Source organism: Thermomyces lanuginosus (genome assembly GCF_041956635.1).
Source record: "Thermomyces lanuginosus strain ATCC 200065 unplaced genomic scaffold VTN49scaffold_28, whole genome shotgun sequence".
In the NCBI taxonomy this organism is placed as follows: Eukaryota; Fungi; Ascomycota; class Eurotiomycetes; order Eurotiales; family Trichocomaceae; genus Thermomyces; species Thermomyces lanuginosus.
In genome coordinates this window covers 556,159-575,568 of record NW_027192362.1, presented here as the reverse complement: position 1 = coordinate 575,568, position 19,410 = coordinate 556,159, and the positions used below count along the sequence as shown (strand labels likewise).

General features: G+C 52.1%; 9 protein-coding genes across 9 annotated transcripts; 4 read left to right on the top strand and 5 right to left on the bottom strand.

Moving 5' to 3' along the window:
* Positions 1 to 280: 280 nt before the first annotated feature.
* Positions 281 to 1,137, bottom strand: VTN49DRAFT_3328 (60S ribosomal protein eL18; the record flags this gene model as incomplete). Its single annotated transcript, XM_069411152.1, has 4 exons — positions 281 to 358; positions 436 to 803; positions 921 to 1,025; positions 1,134 to 1,137. The coding sequence occupies 4 exons, from the start codon at positions 1,135 to 1,137 to the stop codon at positions 281 to 283; spliced, it is 555 nt and encodes a 184-aa protein (XP_069268606.1).
* Positions 1,138 to 1,563: 426 nt separating this feature from the next.
* Positions 1,564 to 2,919, bottom strand: VTN49DRAFT_3327 (uncharacterized protein; the record flags this gene model as incomplete). The annotated part of the gene is made up of 5 exons (XM_069411151.1): positions 1,564 to 1,792; positions 1,843 to 1,979; positions 2,037 to 2,315; positions 2,382 to 2,687; positions 2,809 to 2,919. 5 exons carry the CDS (start codon positions 2,917 to 2,919, stop codon positions 1,564 to 1,566), a joined length of 1,062 nt encoding a protein of 353 aa, XP_069268605.1.
* An 807-nt stretch (positions 2,920 to 3,726) lies between these two features.
* Positions 3,727 to 4,874, top strand: VTN49DRAFT_3326 (uncharacterized protein; the record flags this gene model as incomplete). The annotated part of the gene is made up of 5 exons (XM_069411150.1): positions 3,727 to 3,809; positions 4,129 to 4,185; positions 4,241 to 4,340; positions 4,394 to 4,772; positions 4,822 to 4,874. 5 exons carry the CDS (start codon positions 3,727 to 3,729, stop codon positions 4,872 to 4,874), a joined length of 672 nt encoding a protein of 223 aa, XP_069268604.1.
* A 798-nt stretch (positions 4,875 to 5,672) lies between these two features.
* Positions 5,673 to 7,758, top strand: VTN49DRAFT_3325 (uncharacterized protein; the record flags this gene model as incomplete). Its single annotated transcript, XM_069411149.1, has 4 exons — positions 5,673 to 6,341; positions 6,399 to 6,540; positions 6,595 to 7,277; positions 7,354 to 7,758. The coding sequence occupies 4 exons, from the start codon at positions 5,673 to 5,675 to the stop codon at positions 7,756 to 7,758; spliced, it is 1,899 nt and encodes a 632-aa protein (XP_069268603.1).
* A 384-nt stretch (positions 7,759 to 8,142) lies between these two features.
* VTN49DRAFT_3324 (uncharacterized protein) lies at positions 8,143 to 10,334 on the bottom strand (the record flags this gene model as incomplete). The annotated part of the gene is made up of 5 exons (XM_069411148.1): positions 8,143 to 8,177; positions 8,234 to 9,216; positions 9,279 to 9,940; positions 10,003 to 10,213; positions 10,312 to 10,334. The coding sequence occupies 5 exons, from the start codon at positions 10,332 to 10,334 to the stop codon at positions 8,143 to 8,145; spliced, it is 1,914 nt and encodes a 637-aa protein (XP_069268602.1).
* An 82-nt stretch (positions 10,335 to 10,416) lies between these two features.
* On the bottom strand, positions 10,417 to 11,012 carry VTN49DRAFT_3323 (uncharacterized protein; the record flags this gene model as incomplete). The annotated part of the gene is made up of 3 exons (XM_069411147.1): positions 10,417 to 10,425; positions 10,606 to 10,727; positions 10,844 to 11,012. 3 exons carry the CDS (start codon positions 11,010 to 11,012, stop codon positions 10,417 to 10,419), a joined length of 300 nt encoding a protein of 99 aa, XP_069268601.1.
* Positions 11,013 to 11,147: 135 nt separating this feature from the next.
* Positions 11,148 to 13,969, top strand: VTN49DRAFT_3322 (uncharacterized protein; the record flags this gene model as incomplete). Its single annotated transcript, XM_069411146.1, has 3 exons — positions 11,148 to 12,655; positions 12,714 to 13,784; positions 13,840 to 13,969. The coding sequence occupies 3 exons, from the start codon at positions 11,148 to 11,150 to the stop codon at positions 13,967 to 13,969; spliced, it is 2,709 nt and encodes a 902-aa protein (XP_069268600.1).
* Positions 13,970 to 14,348: 379 nt separating this feature from the next.
* VTN49DRAFT_3321 (uncharacterized protein) lies at positions 14,349 to 14,783 on the top strand (the record flags this gene model as incomplete). Its single annotated transcript, XM_069411145.1, has 1 exon — positions 14,349 to 14,783. The coding sequence occupies one exon, from the start codon at positions 14,349 to 14,351 to the stop codon at positions 14,781 to 14,783; it is 435 nt and encodes a 144-aa protein (XP_069268599.1).
* Positions 14,784 to 15,360: 577 nt separating this feature from the next.
* Positions 15,361 to 17,833, bottom strand: VTN49DRAFT_3320 (uncharacterized protein; the record flags this gene model as incomplete). The annotated part of the gene is made up of 6 exons (XM_069411144.1): positions 15,361 to 16,147; positions 16,217 to 16,850; positions 16,901 to 17,062; positions 17,419 to 17,547; positions 17,708 to 17,765; positions 17,822 to 17,833. 6 exons carry the CDS (start codon positions 17,831 to 17,833, stop codon positions 15,361 to 15,363), a joined length of 1,782 nt encoding a protein of 593 aa, XP_069268598.1.
* Positions 17,834 to 19,410: the final 1,577 nt, after the last annotated feature.

Genomic DNA, 19,410 nt, shown 5'->3' with positions numbered 1-19,410 from the left:
AAAAAAAAAAAAAAAAAAAAAAAAAACCAAAATTACTTGTTGATAAATGAATAAAATAAAAGTCTGTTTACTGTAGAGAAAATGGAAGCGCGTTCAAAGACCAATGCATCATTCATTCCACAGGTACAATTTTCATATTCAGAAATAGTAGTCTTGCCAGGTGATTTTTCCCCGAAAGCGAAACACAGCGCAATACAGGGAGGAAGTTCTTGCAGAAATAGCCCGTCCTGCCAGCAACACCACTTCCATGGCCCAGCAAATGCTCCGAAACCGAACTCCTTTACACCTTGAAACCGCGCGACTTTCTCCGGCCACGGGCCCGCTCGAACTTGCGGCCCTTGCTGCGGACATACGGTTTCTGTGAGAGGAAAAGTCAGCCCTCCCGATTCTCCCAATACCACCAGAATGGAATTTCTCGATGGATAATGAACATACCTTGTTGGTGTGAGGGCCGAAGCCAAAGTGCTTCACGGCCTCACGAGCGTTCTTCGGACCACGCAGCAGCAGGGTGTTCGCGCCGGTGGGAGAACGGAGAGCAAGCTGGTCCAGGGTCAGGACCTCACCGCCAGCCTTCTCAATGCGAGCACGGGCGGTGGCCGTCACGCGGAGGGCAGCAACGGACAGCTTGGGGACCGTCAACAGGCGGTTGTCATCGGTCACCGTGCCAACGACGACAACGGTCTTGTTCTTGTGCTCCTCGTTCAGGTTGGCCACGATGCGGGACAGGGAGACAGGAGGACGGTTGACCCGGGACATGAACAGACGGCGCAGCACCACCTTGTTGAAGTTGGAATCGGTACGGCCTAGATAGAGTGTTCTATTAACTCGCTTGTTCCCGCACAAATAGACACTGAATTACGATCGAGGGATCATCATTCCGCGTAGGGTCGATCGCTCTCCGGGGAATCAGGACTACGTACGGGCCAGGAAGCGGTACAGCTTCACCAAGAGCTGCAGATAGACGTTGTTGCTCTTGGGAGCCTTGCGGTGCGAGCTCCGCACATGGTGACGATCGAGGTCGATACCTGCACAGAAAACAGGATGTCAGCCGTCTAGTCAGCAAATAGTTCTAAGAATTGAAAGCGCAATCTGCTTCAAAACAATTGCATATATCTCTGATTCCGCTGACTTACCCATTGTGCCGGTGTGTGACGGGTTGCTCTCGCGAAAAGATAGACTCGCTCCGCTGAGGACTTGGTGAGGATTTCGATTCAAAATTGAGATTAACGAGTGTGTGGGTTGAGCCCTATACGCTAGTCCTAATTCGGCCGACTCAGCGGGACTCAGAACGACTGTTGATTGGATGGACACGCGTCACGTGCGAGAATGTGATTGGATCGCGTTTTGCGATTGTTACAGAATCTGTAATGCCTTTGTAAGCTCTTACAAACTTCAGCCTGCTTGCGACGCTTCTAAACTTATCGGGATCCAACTTGTGGATCGTAAAAAGGGAAAAGGCAACAGCTCACAGCGAGTTCTGAGATCTTATCTATTAATGTATGTACAACAACTTTGTAATCAATGGCCCAATCTGTCGCGAATTGTCTATGTATCAACCCGGTATTATTGATTCTGTTCACGAAGACTCAGAAACAGATCGCGCGTCAGTTCGAAACTGAGCCAACTGCTGGCCATGCTCGGCGCGACTTTCAAGAGATTCGGAACGATGCCTTTGTACAAGCCTCGCACGCCTTCCTCCGTCACGATGACTCTGACGGCATCCCATATCGATTTATACTGATATCCCATTCCCGACATCGTGTTGATTTGGAATCGGCGTCGGAGAACGTCGCTGCATTCAATAAGCATGACGATGTCGTCGGAGATAAATAGGCTACTCACAAAGGATATGTGCAGGTTTGGGCAACCGCCCCAGAAATGGCTCCAGCCAGGAGCTTGCGAGCCGCGCTGGGATTTGCATCTCCATCGGGGGTGAGGTAGATCCGTATCGACTCGTACACCATAAAGTTCAGGCCGACCTAGAAGGGAGGGGATCAGTGAGATGCACATGCATCAGGGTTCAGGGAGCCACTTACATAGGGTGCGACGCCAGCCACCGTCGGGATGATACCCCGGTAAAGGGCAATGAGCCCCCCTTCGTTCTTATAGATATGGACCATTGTTTCAAACATTCCGGGCAGTTTTTGGCCCCGGTTTTGTTGCTTGAGTTCGGCGAAGGATGCAGACTGAATGGACAATCTTGTGCGGACTATGTCCAGAGGGTATGTGACGGTGACGGACGTGATGCCGGCCATGCCACCGCAGACGAGCCGGCGAATCGGGGGCAGATCGTCGCCTGGCGATGGTTCAAGGAACTGCGGCACGGTCAGTCTTTCTTGCCACACTAAAACGCGCCATGGTCAACAGCGAAGAGTACATACCCTCTTGTAGAAATTATAGCTTCCGAACTGGACCGCGGAATAGGGTATAATCCGAATACAGTTGGTTCCATTTCCTCGCATGAAGCCCCTCCATCCCTCTTCGCGCCACATCTTCACCAAGGCCTTTGGAATGGACAACTTGTAATCGTTTCTCCCGGCATTTTGGATCTGGAGTAGGATCTTTAACCGTTCCAAGGGTGACACGATCGTTCTCGACACGGCACCAGCAACTCCACCTGCTATGAAGGCTGCGACAACAGGTTGAGAGAGTTGATATCTCGTCTGAGCGATGAGGGAGCTCCGATCCTATCACTACTATTAGGGGCATTCAAAACTTTGAGAACCAGTATCGCGCAAAACAGCCGGAACCGCTGATCGCCTCCGGTCCTTCCTGCGATCTAAATCATATATTCCGATATGTACTCACCACGTCTCGCTCCGGTAAAGAAGTCGGAAACAGAGACGAAGTCTGTTGCGGTTCCTTCACTTGCCGAACCGGCTGCTCATCGGGCGCAGAAGCGCGACGTTCAAGACTCATACTGGCGACCAGAGTCGAAGACCGTAAGGCTCAATTCCCGAAAAAGTACATGAACTTCACACGGGACGAGAGATACGGACTCAAAAACGGCCTATATACGACGGAATGTTTTCACTCTAGAGGTTTCGATCGCGGAGTCGGCGGCTGGAAGGACGGGCGTGGTCTGTTTGGAATACTGTTTGAAAAGCAGCGTTGTCGACTGTCGGCCATGAAGGTCACACGCTAAGTTAACATGTCTATATAGAACCGGATCAATGTTCTGAAATCGGCTCTGTTTCCAGGGGGAAGTCTTTGGAATAATGAACGGCAGGGTGAAGCTTAAGGGATAGAATCTGCCGCTTTGAGCTTTTTCACCTGGCCAGAAATCTTTGGGCAACAACGAATAGCGGTGGACGGCGGCGTCAATAGGCCAAAAATATTGGATCTGATCAGGCGTCAGTCCTGGCCAGGAGATCCGATGCGTTCGCAAGTCGGCTATGCAATCAGTCCTGACGCGGCGGTTGATTTTCGTGGCGGATCAAACTTCATTCGCACAATGAGAGCCAAGAGCTGATGTGTATTACCCTTACCAACACTTTGTATGCCAATCGCCCGGCTCTCTGCGGTTATTACCAGCCTCATACTCTAGGTATATAATCCACAATCTGATTGGCCAGTGCACAACTGGTCTCTCTGCGCCGCCGGATCAGAAAGTTTTTCTCTTTCGTCGTCCATTCTTTTCCATCCTCAAGCTTGGAATCCAGAGCCATTCATCGCCATCGCTGTTATCCCATCATTTTGTCGGTGTGTACGATCTGATACTGCAAGATGTCCCGACCCGGAACTACGCTGTACGTCACGGGCTTCGGCCACGGAACTCGAGCGCGCGATCTCGCCTACGAATTCGAACGGTACGTCCCATCCGACGAGAACCCACGAGCTCCTCGAGATATCCCCCCAAACGATTTCTCCTCTTTCGTTCCCCGTTCCCCATCCGGTCCGGCTCCCATGTCCGGTCCTGGACTAATCGAAGCACGGGTGCCGTCGCCTTAACCTTGTCGCTCCGACGCCGGCCGTTACCCTTTATCCGAACGGCAATCCCTTGACGCGTCGCGCTGGTCGAACCGCTTCTACACCCGTAGCAGACTGTTTTGTCTTGAATATCTCATTCAGATTTCGTGTTATCTTAGTTTCACTGTTGAAAGTGGGCAACTCACCTAACTGTCGCAGTTATGGTCGTCTGGTGCGGTGCGACATTCCTGCTCCTCGAACTCCCTCGAGTCGACTGTGAGTTTTTCCTGACACGAGTTCATTCTCTGGGCAGCTGATTAAGACCGGCCAGTTTCGCCTTCGTGGAGTACGAGAGCCGCCGGGATGCGGACGATGCGTATCATGAGATGCACAACAAGCGCATCGGCCGTGATGACGTGCTGAAAGTTGAGGTAGGTTCATTCCTGGTCGAGCTCATTTCGGACTCAAGACCTAACCCCTGTAGTGGGCTCGTACTCCTCCGTCCGCCTCGTGGCGATTCGATTCTGGCCGTGATCGTCGTCGTGACCGTACACCGCCTCGTCGTTACCGTTCGCCCTCCCCCCGCCGCGGCCGTGACTACTCGCCTCGCCGCGATGATCGCCGTGACCGGGACTACGACCGCCGTGACCGCGATCGAGACCGTGATCGGGACCGTGATCGTTCTCGGAGCCCTGATGACCGCGACCGTGATCGTGAGCGCGATCGTGATCGCGACCGTGAGCGCGACCGCGATCGTGATCTCAAGGATGATCGGGATCGCCTTGACGACCGGGACCGCCTCGACGACCGGGATCGCCGTGACGACGACCGAGAGAACGGCGCCAATGGCGACGACCGAAAGGGTATGGACCATGACTTTTCTGATTCTTCTATTGGCTAACTCTGATGAAGTCCCCTTGGATCCCGTCCCTCCTGCGCACGACGAACTGGACACCGCTGAGTAAATGATCTCTTGATGATGCGTAATTTCGTGGTAGGCGTAAACCTACTTCCTTGCTTTCTAGTTTTTTTTTTTTTTTTTTTTTTGAGTATGAGTTTTCGTCTCTGGCGGTCGTGCCCTTTTACATGGTCGTGCGATTAGGCTCCCAAGTGTGGTTTGCGGCGTCAAGTGAACCCGAGGTTCTTACGGTTCTGGCTTTTTTGAAGCCTGTTATCGTCTTTCATTCCCTATTCCCCTGCAAATTCAGCTGTAGTTTATCATATCTTCTGCAGAAAATACTAGTCAATATGATTATGTCATTTTTCTGGCATTGACTAGAGCTGAAAGGCATGTAGCATCGTTGCGAAGACAATTTCGAGCTTTGGAATTTTGGGTTAAAAAATGGCAGCTCCTGTGGTGACATCATCGGCGGCTGAGGGGATGATCGGCAGATCGGCTTCGTTTAGCTGGCATCCAGGGCTCAGGACCGAGGTCTAAACGTCGTGTTCCCCTCCCCTGGGGCCACTCAGCTTCGACAAGATCCAACTCATGCCCTGCCAGTGTGCTGATCGACGCCTGGCCCGGAAGCGGCCGGATCGGCTTTGACGACAAAGATTCCGTCTCGTTTTTTGCGTTGCTAATTAAAGAGCAATTGATTCCTGTATACCATTTAGCTCATCTGACAAACCCTTGACGATCTGCTGTTGCCTGTTATTTCTGCCATCAGTCGCATCGATCTATCAATCATTTGTTGTGATTCGAACTAGGAACTCTTACAGACCAACGAACGGACGTTCAAGAAATACAAAACATTTCGTTGACGATGACAGTGACGTCGGTACCAAGCCAGGAACCGCCGCCGTACGCCCAGGCTGACAGCAGCCTCGACGGTACTCCGTCGGCCCTGACGGATGACGATGATGCGTTTGTGAATTCATCTGGGCCAGTCACCATGGATGGAAACCTGAGCCCGCTGCGGCCTTCTGGAACTACGTCGGGGCAACCGGATCCCAAGGCACGAAGAAAAAGCATCTCAGTACGGCTGGAAAAGACACAACAAGCCGGGCAATACCTTCTTACGGCAGATGAGACTGAGCTCCGAGAGATCCTGAGAGAGAGTCTCGAGAATGGCGTCAACATTCACAAGCCAAAGCTTCGGTCCAAATTTCGCGATTTGGTTTTCACCAGGCAGTTCACAGCCTTCGATCGGCAGAACCCGCAGAGCGCACAATCGCCATTCCACGGATTCTACACGCTCTTTTGGCTGGGGGTGGCCATGATGCTACTTCGACTGGCGGCGAACAACTGGAGGGTCTATGGCACCATCTGGGGCAGGACGGAGATCATCCGTCTCATGTTCCACAAAGACGTTCTCGTCCTGGGAATCACTGACGGCTTGATGTGTGGTTCGACTATCTTCTGCCTGTTCCTGCAGAAGGCTATTTATAAGCGATACCTCCGCTGGAATCGGTCCGGCTGGATTATCCAGAATGTATGTCGACCATCCTGTTGTCCCAAGAGAGAATGAACGCTGCTAACATCCGATTAGCTCTGGCAGACAGCCTATCTGGCCACGACGCTGTGGTGGACATATCACCGGGATTGGCCATGGACGCATACAGTCTTTATTGTGCTCCATTGCTTTACAATGCTGATGAAACAACACAGCTATGCTTCATACAATGGATACTGTGAGTACCTCAGCTTTGTCGTGTTTCTGCACTGCAGTCGCTGATGCGGCATAGTGTCGGAGGTGTATCGCCGACGAGAAATCGTCCAGAAGAAACTGAAGGAGCTCGATGCCCACGCGAGCGCCGCATCGGGTTCTTCCTCAGCGGCAGATCCGGCGTCATACTATAATCCTCACGACCTGGATACGCTCCAGCGGCGGCGGCGGGCATCGTTGGCGGCGCAAGCGGTGCATGATGATCAGAATGACCCGCAAGTCGAACTCTCCGAGGCCGTCCGTATCGTGTCAGAGGCTATTGAGTCGAAACAGGTCATGCAGGCCGATCAGCTGCAGCCATTGCGTCGCATCCTTATGGCGGAGATTGACTTCTTGACCAGTGAGCTGGCAGGGAAATGCGTGGTCACCCAGAATCATTATCCTCGCAATCTCACAGTTAAGGACTTTTACGGATTTATCCCTCTTCCGACACTGGTCTATGAGCTGGAGTATCCGCGCCAGGACAAGATTAACTGGATGTATGTCCTGGAGAAGACGGCGGCGACCTTTGGCGTCATCTTCGTGATGATTGCTATTTCCCAGGCTTGGATCTATCCGGTCGTTATCTCCGCCCTCCGGATGAAGGACGAGGGCATGGACCTGCGACAGCGCCTGCGGGAGTTTCCATGGGTCCTTGGCGACCTCATCTTTCCATTCATGCTGGAATACCTCCTATCCTTTTATGTCATTTGGGAGTGTGTCGTACGTTTCCCCTAACCCACAACCCCCAAATCAAAAAGGCCCTACGAGGAGCGAAAACTAATCCCCCTTGGAACAGTTAAACGCCCTGGCCGAACTCACCCGCTTCGCCGACCGCGGCTTCTACGGCGACTGGTGGAACTCCGTCTCCTGGGACCAATTCGCGCGGGACTGGAACCGGCCCGTCCACAACTTCCTGCTGCGCCACGTCTACCACGGCACCATCAGCACGTTCCGCCTCTCTCGTCCATCGGCCACACTGGTCACTTTCCTGCTCTCGGCCTGCGTGCATGAACTAATCATGCTCTGCATCTTCCGCCGGCTGCGCGGCTACTTGCTCCTGCTGCAGATGTTGCAGCTGCCATTGGTGTCGTTGAGTCGGACGAAGCTGCTCCGGGGTCGTCGTACGTTGGGCAATATCGTGTTTTGGTTGGGGATCTTCACGGGCCCGAGTTTGTTGTGCAGTTTGTATCTGATCATCTAAGGGCTTTTTTACTGGGGCGTTGAGAGTCGGGTTATTTTGGTGTAGGTAGTGGGCGATTACGGTGTTTGGCGTTTTGGATCTTGTTCCATCTTTCCTGATTCCCAGAATGCGCCGTGATCCCTGTCCTTGTATGTTTGCAATTCTCCTCTCTTACAAGTTGTCGGAATCACAAGTCTTGGTGGCTTCAATCTGACACGCAACTACGCAAGAACGTCCTGGATCTATAGCTTCATCATAGTCAATTCCATGAGCGAAGCACTAACGTACACTGTGAATACTACAACCAAAGACAAATCAAGGCCACATTATGCGACCAAACAAGAAGAACAAGTAAACAAGTCTGATTCACTAAGAAATTTTTGCAGCACAATTCCTCCAAGTAATCTACGTCATCTTCTCGTACGTGGCCATCAAGGAACCTGCTTAGTGTTAGTGGAATACACCGGAAGAATATGGAAAGAAAGCATGCACGCACCGATAAACGTAGTCACCAGGCGAGACCGCACCTGGCAGATATCCTCCGGCACCAGCCAGATCGTGGCGCCCATCTTCCGGGCAATACTGATGCTGAGCTTGGCGTTTGCGTAGGCATCCTCCGGAGTCTTGCCAGGCGTGACCAGGTCGTAGTCGACGTAGTTGCTCTTCATGCCATTGAGCACGTCCAGAAGGAAGACACCCGTGCCGATGGCCGGGTCCTTGAAGCTGCGGATCGACGAGCGTTTGCCGCCCTTTGCTGACATTTCGTTGGCCCATCGGATCATCTCCGCATCCGTGATCTCCCGCTTGCCCAGCCGTCGAGCTAGTGAAGACAGCGTGATGGTAATATCCTTGCGCATGAGCTGCCACACCAGGCCCAGAGTCAACGTCCGCTGACCATCCGTGATATCTGCTCCCTGGATACCAACGAGCGAGAACCCGTTCTGCTTGCCCAGCTCGATCGCATAGTTGGTGTTCTCGACTGCCTTGAAACGCAGCATCTCGCCGCCACCTGCCGGTGGCTTGTTCACGTGGCGCCAGTTGACACTGCCCGGAATGACCTTGTCGTAGGCCTGCAACAGAATGGTTCCATCGCGGAGATCATCGAACAGCGAGTTCACGGCCGGCTGGACATCCAACGAGTTCAGCCAGAGCGTAAACACTCGCGCTTCGCGCTCGCCCTCGGCATCGAAGTCTTCGACCTCCAGCTTCTCCTCCTCGGTGATAGGATCCAGGCCGGGGTGATTGTTGAACAGGTTTGCGACGAAGGCCAAGTTCAGCTTGGGATTGCCAGCCACAAGAGACGTAGGCGTCAGGAATTTGCGGCAGTTCAGCTTCTCGGCGTTGCTGAGGACCTGCTCAGCGCGCTGCAGGAGATCCCGGGTCTGCAGAGGTGCCCGAGAGCACAAGTCTGGGGCAAGCTGATTGAGGAGGATAGTGTAGCACTCTCCATCCTTGACATCGTTCGAAAAGTTGGTGACTCTGATCACGCCCTCCAGGTTAGAGCTTGCCCAAAGCGATCTCCTACAGGGCAGATGGCTTACCTCCTGTCCCACTTTGCGTTCTTCAAATGATAATTGAACCAGCGCAACAGAATCTGCTCCGGAGGGAGTCGGAGGAATTGGTCCAGCGTCTCGTCGTCTTCCAACAGCCGGTACAATTCCGGGTGCAGCTTGATATCAATCTTTCCAAGCAGACCGCGGCGGATAATCTGCCAGATCAACCCGAGGAGCAGGTGCTCGCGAACCTCAATGATATCCTGGCTGCCAATGTTGACTACCGAGCAACCAATACCTTTTGCAGAGTTGATAACAATGTTGTTGTTCTCGGTCATGTGGAACGCATTCAGTTGCTTGATCTTAGGGCCCGGCTTGTTCAAAACCCGCTCATCAATTGTGTCGGGAACACTGTCGTTAATCAATTTCGCCAGGACCAACCCGTCCTTGCACTTATCGAACATTTCGAAGGTATCCGTGGGGAAGGGAAGCATATGGCCAACATCGGGGTCGCCCGCCAAAACGGCGTTGATATGTCTCGTGAATTCGGTACGCTCATCTTCGTTAATTGTATGGGTGATATTGGCACTTGAACCCTGGACGTGGATTTTGCCCGAGATGCTCCCTTTCGACGCATGATGAGCACCGCCGCCTACTCCGTTTCCGGGGGCGGGCTGAGAGTGACTAGTGCTGCGCAGTTTCGCGATGAGCTGAATCGCAAGCAGGTTAGCGACCGGACTGCACGAGGCACACTACAGAGCATGGTACTTGCATCCACATAGTCCTCGAATTCCACCCGGCGAGAGCTGTCCAGCTCGACAGTCCTCAAGGTTTGTCGCACCACATCGTAGGGAAGGCGTTCGGACTGCTGCGTAGCCTTGATCACGGTCGCTTCATCGAGATAGCCCTTGTCCTCGACATCCAAGCGGCGAAAGGCTTCCTGAAGCGAGAAAAGCTCACTTTGCGGAAGATCCGGGTACTTCCTACAATACACAACGACGGGTCACTGTCAGCGGAAAAGCTCGCTTTGGGGCAACCTGCGCTCGGGTTCCAGCTAGTCGGCGCAGCAATGGGTTCATACTTTTGGAGCCTGAGGAAATTCATGGCGGCGATGATCGCAACCCGGGGGGGTGTGCTACAAAGACACGGGGGGGGAGATCAGATTCAGAAAAAGGCTGATGACAAATCAATGGCCCTGGAATGCCCGGTCAGTCTTAATCGTATATATCTCTGTGCGCCAGAGGAAGGTGCCGAGGCCGGAATATGGTAGCCTGCAGAGAGGGAAGGCGCAATGAGGGACAGGTAGACAACGGAGAACAAGGAAAGAGCCCTGGAGGGCGGGATGGCGGAAGGAGCGGGGCAGGGCCGCGCCTACCTTTCTTAGGGCAAGCTCACAATAACGCCAACGACAAAAGCTCGAGGATGCGCAGGCGATTAAAATGCACGATGAGATCACCAGCAAAGGAACTGGACGCTGCTGGATGTACTTGGCGTGTGCTTACTGCCTCAAAATGTCAGGGTCGAGTGTGGCTTGGTTGGGTGACGGAGTGGTGGGGACCGTCGGCGGTGCCCGAAGGCGATGACGTTACTGGAAGTTAGTCTACGCAGCTTACAAGGACAGCATCTAAACAGAGCTTCATCGCCCAACATTCGCTCTTTTAATGCAAAAGGACCACGTAATCGACCACCCGGCGCTCGATGTCGGATCTTGTCTGCCTGAAGACCAACCCGACTTGACTGAGCGCGCTCCAAGGATCCTCGGTGGTTGCTGCCTGGGCACATTGATCCATGGGAGCAACCATGAGTTGGGACTGACGACGAAATTGAGAGGGAATTATTTGGAATTAGGGCTCAGAACCGCAGTCTGTCAAAGTGGCTCGTCTGCCGTGGATTCCCCTACATTACACCCGGAGGACGATGCCGGGGGGCGAGACCAAGTCCTCCGTCCTGGGAACAATCACTTCCTGGCCGATATCCAGGACATCCACACCAACTCCGCAGCAGTCTGCGGACGCAGCGCCGGATGTGCTGCAGCAGACGCGTGGCCAGGATCATACAATTTCCCACAAGCAACGGCTGAGCTCCCTTCGATATCCCAAAGACTGCCCCCCATTGCATCCAAGGTGGTTCTATGCAGTGGACAATCCCAAATCGAAACCATTGTTGTCGGGCGCTGAGAAGGCCGAGTCCAAGCCCCTTCCGCCTCCGAAAAAGTTCGTGCCATTCTCCGTTAAGGACTCACAGTCTATCGAATCCGCATTTCAGCAGCTTCTCCAACAGGAGACGGACCAACCAGCGACATCCGCGGAGGGCTCTCCAGCCCGTGAACCAGCCGAAACGATAAAGGTTCCTGTAAATGAGGATTACTTGTACGACGTTGATGTCGACAAGCGAGAACTCGGGCCGGCATACTGGCTCGGCCCGACCTACGAGGTCAGACGAGGAACGTGGTTTTTCCAGGAAGGGTCCACTCTGAAGCCATGTGAGGAGAACCTAGCCATTCAGCTCGAGGAAGGCTACTTGAAAGTCAAGCCCTGGCAGTTCCAGTCCCAACAGTCACGATCTCAAGCAGGCGCGTCGTCGACCGGAGATACTGGGAAGACATCGAGCCGTTCCGGATCTGCGTCGACGGCACCCGGTGGAAAAGCAGATGATGATTCCTCAAGACCCCGGTCGGGAAGCAATGAATCGCAGTCGGGGACCTCCCCTCAAAACGCAGTTTACCGCTTATTTGGCGCCTACATGAACAGCACTGTAACGTACCAGGACGCAACAACGGCCTGGTTGAACTATGACGACTTCATGTCTCGAATAGGCAGTACAGTATACCAGAGACTCGGTGGAGGACCAGGAACGAAGCTGGTGCGCGGTTACGTTGAGCCTAATCGCGCAAAGGAGTCGGCAAAAGAGCCCGATGCGAAGAGCTCAGGAAAGCAAGTGCATTCTGCAGCGGGGTCCCGGGAAGGCTCGCGCTCGCCCCCACGGCACAGCGATGACGGACTTGACGTGTTCAAGCGTCGCCCCTTGTCATCGTCTGGTTCGGAGGCGTTGGACGCTCCAACGGAACAGCGGGTTCCCCGAGCACAACGTGCCACATTGCACCACCAAATGTCGTCTATGAACGTAAATACACAAGACAAGGAAGCCTTGGAAGAAGAAGCTCGGAAACAGGAGGAACAGGAAATGGAGGATTCCAGAGAAGGGGAGGATGAGGAAAGAGACAGAGAAATTGACCATTTGGTGCTTGTCACTCATGGGATTGGCCAGAGGCTAGGGCTAAGACTTGAGAGTCTCAACTTCATCCACGATGTAAACCTGTTACGAAAGACATTGAAAAAAGTCTATGCCGCCTCGGTCGATCTGCAGGCGCTCAACTCTCCATTTCCCGACGCTAAGAAGAATTGTCGCGTTCAAGTTCTGCCTGTGTACGTTTCCCCCTTTGCTTGAGATAGCTCAAGTGCGGTTGAGGCTGACTCTGTATAGTTGTTGGAGACATTTGCTTGATTTCCCTCGTCAAGGGTTGCGCCAGAATCGCAAGGAACACGATTTGGCCGAGAGGACTCCATTAGAAGACGAATACCCCAGCCTTGCCGATATCACACTGGAAGGAGTGCCGGCGGTCCGGAACCTCATCTCGGATTTGGCCATGGACGTGCTCCTATACCAGAGCGAATATCGGGAGCATATCATGAGTATTGTGCGCGACGAGTGCAATCGCATCTACAGGCTTTTCAAGAAACGGAACCCTTCGTTCAAGGGCACTGTTAGTCTCTGCGGACACTCTCTCGGTAGTGCAATCCTGTTTGATCTTCTCTGTCTGCAGCAGCGTCCGTCCGGGGATGCCCGTACCGAAAAGAGAAAGTCGCAGCAGGATATGGCCGCAGCCAAGGCCCGGGACTTTTCCCTAGATTTCGAATGCAAAGAGTTATTTTGTTTAGGATCTCCCATTGCCCTTTTCCAGATGCTCAAAGGCAAAACCATTGCTGGCCGGTCGTGGCTCGAGCAAGCCCAGCATTCTGCCGTTTCCGAGCCAACAATCGACCCTTCCGCACCTGCTTGCGATGAGTTGTACAACATCTTCCATCCTTCAGATCCCGTCAGCTACCGTCTTGAGCCCTTGATCACCCCGGTCATGACTACTTTGAAACCACAACCCTTGCCCTCAGTGAAGAAGAGCATCTGGACAACGTCAGGGCAGAGTCTCTCAAACATCGGCTCTCGTGTCGGCTCGTTGTGGACAAACTTCACCACTGGCGTTGCTAGCAGTCTCTTGAACCGCAGTCTCGGCTTACAGACCGACGATGGGACGGCATCCCAGCATGGGAAAGGGTCCTCTGAAAGCAAATCGCATGTTTCGGATGGGGAGAGTGATGAGCATCTTCGAACGCTTATCGAGCCCGAGATAGAGACTCTCTATGACGGGTTCCGCAAAGCTCGACGCGGGCAGGAGGGCGACGTGGATGGCACAGAGGAACGCGCCTGGAAGCTGAAGATGGAAGAAGCCAAGGTTCGGGCTTTGAATTCGAATGGACGGGTGGACTACAGCATACAAGAGTAAGTTGAGCATGAAATTATGATGGACGATCTCAACTGATTGTTGTCTGTCTAGAGGGGCATTCGATATTTCCCTTATTGCAAGCATTGCTAGCCATCTGTCATACTGGTCGGACGAGGACGTTAACCATTTTATGCTATCTCAGATGCTTTCGAGACGGAGAAAGGTGCGACGGAACCATTGATAAGCATTGGCGATCTTTTGGCATGATATCCTTCGGTTACTAGACTGAGTGTTTTGCATTGATGGTGATGGCCTGTACGAGTAGTCTGAGGTGCGAAAGACTGGTAGGCGACCTCTCTTGGATTTGAATCTTATAATATGAAAACAGCAAAAATACATAAATTTGTTAAAATTTCTAACTGATACGGTTAAAAGTGGACAAGACCGTAATCAAATTACTAGTTGTAACAATGGATTCGCGCTCGCATTTAATTTCCGGTCCAACTCTCAAATTTTCTCCGTTCTTCTCGTCTTCGTCTTGTACATACCTCCAGAAACTTGAAACAATTCGCCGACCGCCAGCCCTTACATTCAAACAACCTACACGGCAAAATTACACAATGTCCACCCCATTGGAGAGTGTCCTCAAAGTCTGGAACCGCTCAAGACCCAACAGTCCAATCTACCAATTCCTGCTGGACGACGTGGAGGTGTACGATGCTAGCACCGGCGTTGTTCGTGCACGGCTCAAAGTCTCTGATCGCCATCTGAACTCGAAAAACTCTCTGCATGGGTCCTTTTCGGCGACTGTGGTGGACTGGGCTGGCGGTCTGGCCATTGCTTCGCACGGCCTCGACAGTACGGGGGTCAGCACCGATATCCATGTTTCGTATCTGTCAGGCGCGAAATTAGGAGATCAATTGGAGATTGAAGGTCGTGCGGATAAGGTTGGCAAATCCCTGGCTTTTACGACCGTGACGATATCCAAACGTGGGGAAGATGGGCAGCTTGTCGTTGTGGCCCAGGGTTCGCATACCAAATATATCCGTCGATGATGTGCTCGCTGAAAAAAGCGAACGTGGTACATATATCAAGTCGAACACATCGTATATGGTCTACAGAAGTTGATATCCCGGAGTCTATCTGCTTCGCTCACTGCCCGCTATCTCCTTTGCATCTGGCATGGATTACAGAGCACTTTGAATGCTAGATTCACTCGGATAGCGGAGAACAATACCCTTGCCTTTGCTTTAGATACTTTGCTTCGTTTTTCTCCGTAGCAAAGTAATTATGGCGGGGGACAGTTGATCTGCAGTATGTTGCACGTCCTGTACTCTAGATATTCATAGGTCTGTTTCATAGTGATCACAAGATTCATTTCTCATGTCCCTACTCTGTCCTCGACGAAGCCATGTCCTTATCGTAATGATTGTAACTAACATGAAAATTCGATATCAGGAGGTGGAATGATGCCCATGATGTTCATGTTTCAAAACAATAACGACCCAAGTGATCGCTCATGAAAAGTTGATTAATCGATATACCAGGCTGTAAACACTGCACGGAGCTAGTAGATGCGCATAACTGGCGTCAATTAGGCAATGAACAAATAAACGCTAGAGGATCGTAGGTTTAGAATCGTGATAGCGTTCGGATTATCGGGCGAATATTCCCAGCTAATCCTCTCATATTTTGCTTTATGAGGAACAAAGAAAGGTTGTTGAGGACACGGACGGTGTTCGGATTGTCACGCCCCAATATCTTCTCCAGTCCATCCGCAGCCCGTCGATACATGGCTTCTGCCTCTTCGTACCGTTCTTGCATCTTAATGGCGGAACCTAGGAAGTGGGCGCAGACGAGGGTGTTGTAATGATCACAGCCCAGTGCCTTCTCTTGTCCCTCCAGTGCCCGGCGATGCAACGCCTCTGCTTCTTTGTACTGTCTTTGATAATGGAGGGCGACTCCCAAGCTGCTGATGCTGACGAGGGTGTCTGGATGATCATGGCCCAGAACCTTCTCTCGTCCCTTTAGTGCGCGGCGATGTAACGCCTCTGCTTCTTTGTACCGCCCTTGATTTAATGGGGCAAGCCCCAGGCTGTTGATGCTGGCGAGGGTTTCTGGATGATCATCCCCGAGCGCCTCCTCTCGTCCCTCCAGCGCCCGTTGATGTATCATTTCTGCTTCACGATACTGACCCAGAGCCTGGAAGCTGCATCCTGCTTTGGAAAGGAGTTCTGCAACCCCTTTCCCCGTAGTCAACTGACGCTCGAGAACATGCGTAATATGTGGAAGGTAACCGACCCAGATCCCTCTGTTTTCGTGCTTAGGAATTGGAATAGCCTCTGCGACGCGTCGCAGCACCTTAATCCTCCACTCTTCAAGTTCTCCTTGCTTATCTAACCAATTCGTTATTGCCAGTCTAACCAGTCAGTGCATGTCATACATATCTAACTCGTCTCTTTCAGTAATGAGAGCATATGCCTTCAACGTCCCAATGGCATCCTCTGCCTCCAGCGTCCAAGCATTTCCAGGAAGGAGAGACCGTGGAATAGCTTTCTCGTTCAGAAAACTCATGAATTTCAGATAATCAGCAGCGAGAGGATCATGGTCAGCAATCTGACGAAACGAGACGAGCCACGTTGTAGCGATCGGATTCTGCGTCTCACTATATCGATGGCGATCTTCGAAATCTGTGCTGAGCAACTCGATCATATACTTCTCACTCCTGCGGCAATACTCGAGATATTTTGTCGCCGAGATCTGCTTCTTGGCCATATATGCAGAAGCCTGCCTGATGGCAAGAGGCAGGCAGCCAAGAACGTCGAGAAGCTTTGCCGCATCATCTCGATTGCTCCTTTGATGCTTCGACCGATGCGTCTCCAAGAATTTGAAACTCTCTTCCTTGCTCATGCTATCGACATTGAAAACGTTCAACGCTGGGATACCGAGCCTCGCAATCAAGTTACGGTTCCGTGACGGGAACAAGATGGAGCCTTGCCGGCTGAACGGGAGATGGTGAGCTATATTGGTGTTTCGGTTGAAAAGGTCAGGGTCGTCGGCGTTGTCAATAATCAAGAGCCAGCTACCTGCGCTCTCATTGCTCAGAGCCATCTTGACAAGCCCTTCACGTCCGCTTTGTCGTCATTGATCCCGCCAACATCCAACAACTGACCAATATTTCTGTAGGCATTCAAGAAACTGATGGCGTCTAACGCAGGGACCCAGAAGACGGAGCAGTCGGGGTGCTTCTCGCGAACCCGAAATGCGGCCACGAGCGCGATCTGGGTCTTCCCGACGCCACCCAAGCCCACAATCGCAGTTCCTTGACAATAATCTGCGTCCACATTGGGTGGAACAGATGCTAGAAGTTTTTTTTTCATGATTGGTTCTCGACCAATGAAACTTTTGTTCCTCTCAAAAGGCACGGAGAAGTGTATGCGCCGTGTAGCTGGCCTGCATCCGTCGCCACCGGCTGAGTTGTCTCGCAAATGATGTCGACGAATTTCTTAATAGCCCATTCATTCTCGGCCAGAGAGTTACGAGTGTGCGCCGAGACTGTGCTGGCCATTTCTCAGTCTGACAATGTTATGTCTCTCAGGCCTTGGTCAACATTGAACCGGAAGTATCTGTTGCTGCCTTCAAATCGATCATGCAAACTGCGGGCCACTCTTGAAGACGATGTGGCCATACTTTTCAAAGCATTGATAATTGAGGTCGGGGAATCCTCGATCGTGACAACATCTCCAAGGGCCGCGCCAATGCTTAGTATGCATAGCAGACGGCGTTCCGGAAACTGCTTGCGAGCCTCTTGGATAAGGACTTCGCACGGGTTATTGTACCAAAATGTTGCGTCGACAAACTGAATGTTATCGCGTCCAAGTCTTATCGAATCAAAAAAAAAAAAAAACCGACGATCGCTGACGTGGCCCGTGCGACTTCCCAGATGGCGCACGACTCGAACGCAGTGGATGAATCGTACGTTCTAAAAAAGAATTGGACGCGCGTCGATGTTGTCCTTTGTAATGGCTAAGACCACCCTATGATGTATCAGCTTGTGCTGGCCAGGGTAACTCTGCTGCCGCCTCTGACGTACGTCTTTGTACATGCTCCATCACGAAAAGGCATGCCATCATGCAGACATATTTGAGCAGTTTACTGGCCTTTACTCCGTCGACTTTTGCATTCTTCTTTCACACAATATTTCCTGATTGTTGCTCTTATGGAATCCTCTAGACGCTGGGCGGAGAAAGCTGAACCAAATGGAGCATTCGAAGTTGATTTCCACATGGATTTTGGTGTGAACGCCTGCCTGGCAAAGTCCCGATACGCATGTATACAGTCATCGACCGTCATGCGCAGTCTTCAAAGCATAATTGCAATGATTCTGTCTCAGTCAGTCAATACGTGCATTACTATCACGCAGGGATTCAACTTCACCCTCCGGTGCCAGAGCCCCCGATCGAATCAAAGTAATCGCAAGGCCGGGGAACATGGCGCAGGCCGTCTTTGTCCCGAATCTTTTCCATTATATCTTCAAGGATGAGGAGGCTGGAGGAACCCCGGATTCCGCCACCATCTTTATCAAGCAGGGTCAGCGAGATCGGACGAGCGGAGAAGGATGACGCCGTACCAAAAGAAAGGATTTGGCATTTGTGAAGCCATCATGGATTTTGTCTGATCCTATCTATGTGCGGGTGCACATACGGAGAGCAGTACTGTCCTCTATGATCCACCCAGCCGAAGAATCGAAATTCGACCCGAGGCTGGGAAGGATAAGTTAAAAATCCTTCAGAAAGGGTCGTACAATAATGCCCCTCTTCGTCGGCAAAACTGCCCAGCGAGGCCGCGCTGCAGGACACTGCAGTGCTGGAGCGCACCATATACGAGTACATGGCCACTAGCATGCTGTGAATCTGAGGACCTGCAGCCATCGACTCAGAGTGATTGGTCGGGATCGTGGGATTTCTGCTGAGAATGAGAAAATGGGATATGGAAGAACTGGAAAGGCTACGAGTGCTGTCCATACCATACAGTATCAGTGTACCAGAGGCGCGCCCACTCTATCTAATCTAATCTAATAATCTAATCTAATCTAATATATCTAATCTAATAAATGTACATTCAGTAACTGCTGAATACCCATTGGTGCAAAATGGTGGGTTCCTTCCGTTTCCTCTCTTCTGATTCGTTTGTCAGTGGTGGGTCAATTCTTCCGTTCCTTCTTTCTATTCGTCTTTTGTCTGGCACTGGGCCCATCCGTTCTTTCGTCATTCGCTGCGTTCTCTCCGCGGGTTCTTGGTTTCTCCCTTTCTTCTCCTTGATTCGTTGATGATGGTGTGTTGTGGGTCTGTGAATTGTATATCGCGGTACTGATTGGTGCGAAATTGCGCGTCCATGTTGAACTCTTCTGCTGATTGGTGCGTCCGTTTCCGGTTTCTGTCACGTGATTCCCTCTCCACTCCCTTATGCAATCTTGGTCGTCCCCGCTGTCGACTTTGATACCTACCTGGACTTGCTTGAAATACCGATGGGCGCCATCTGCTCAGTTCCCGCTCGCCTCTCTTTTCCCTTTTTCTCCCGCACCGCCTTTCCTTCCGCTTCATGATGCCGGTGCCTCTTCTCAGTCCTCCTTTCTGTTCCGCTTGGCCTGCTCCCGGAAGGGTGCGGGCCAGCCGGCACGTC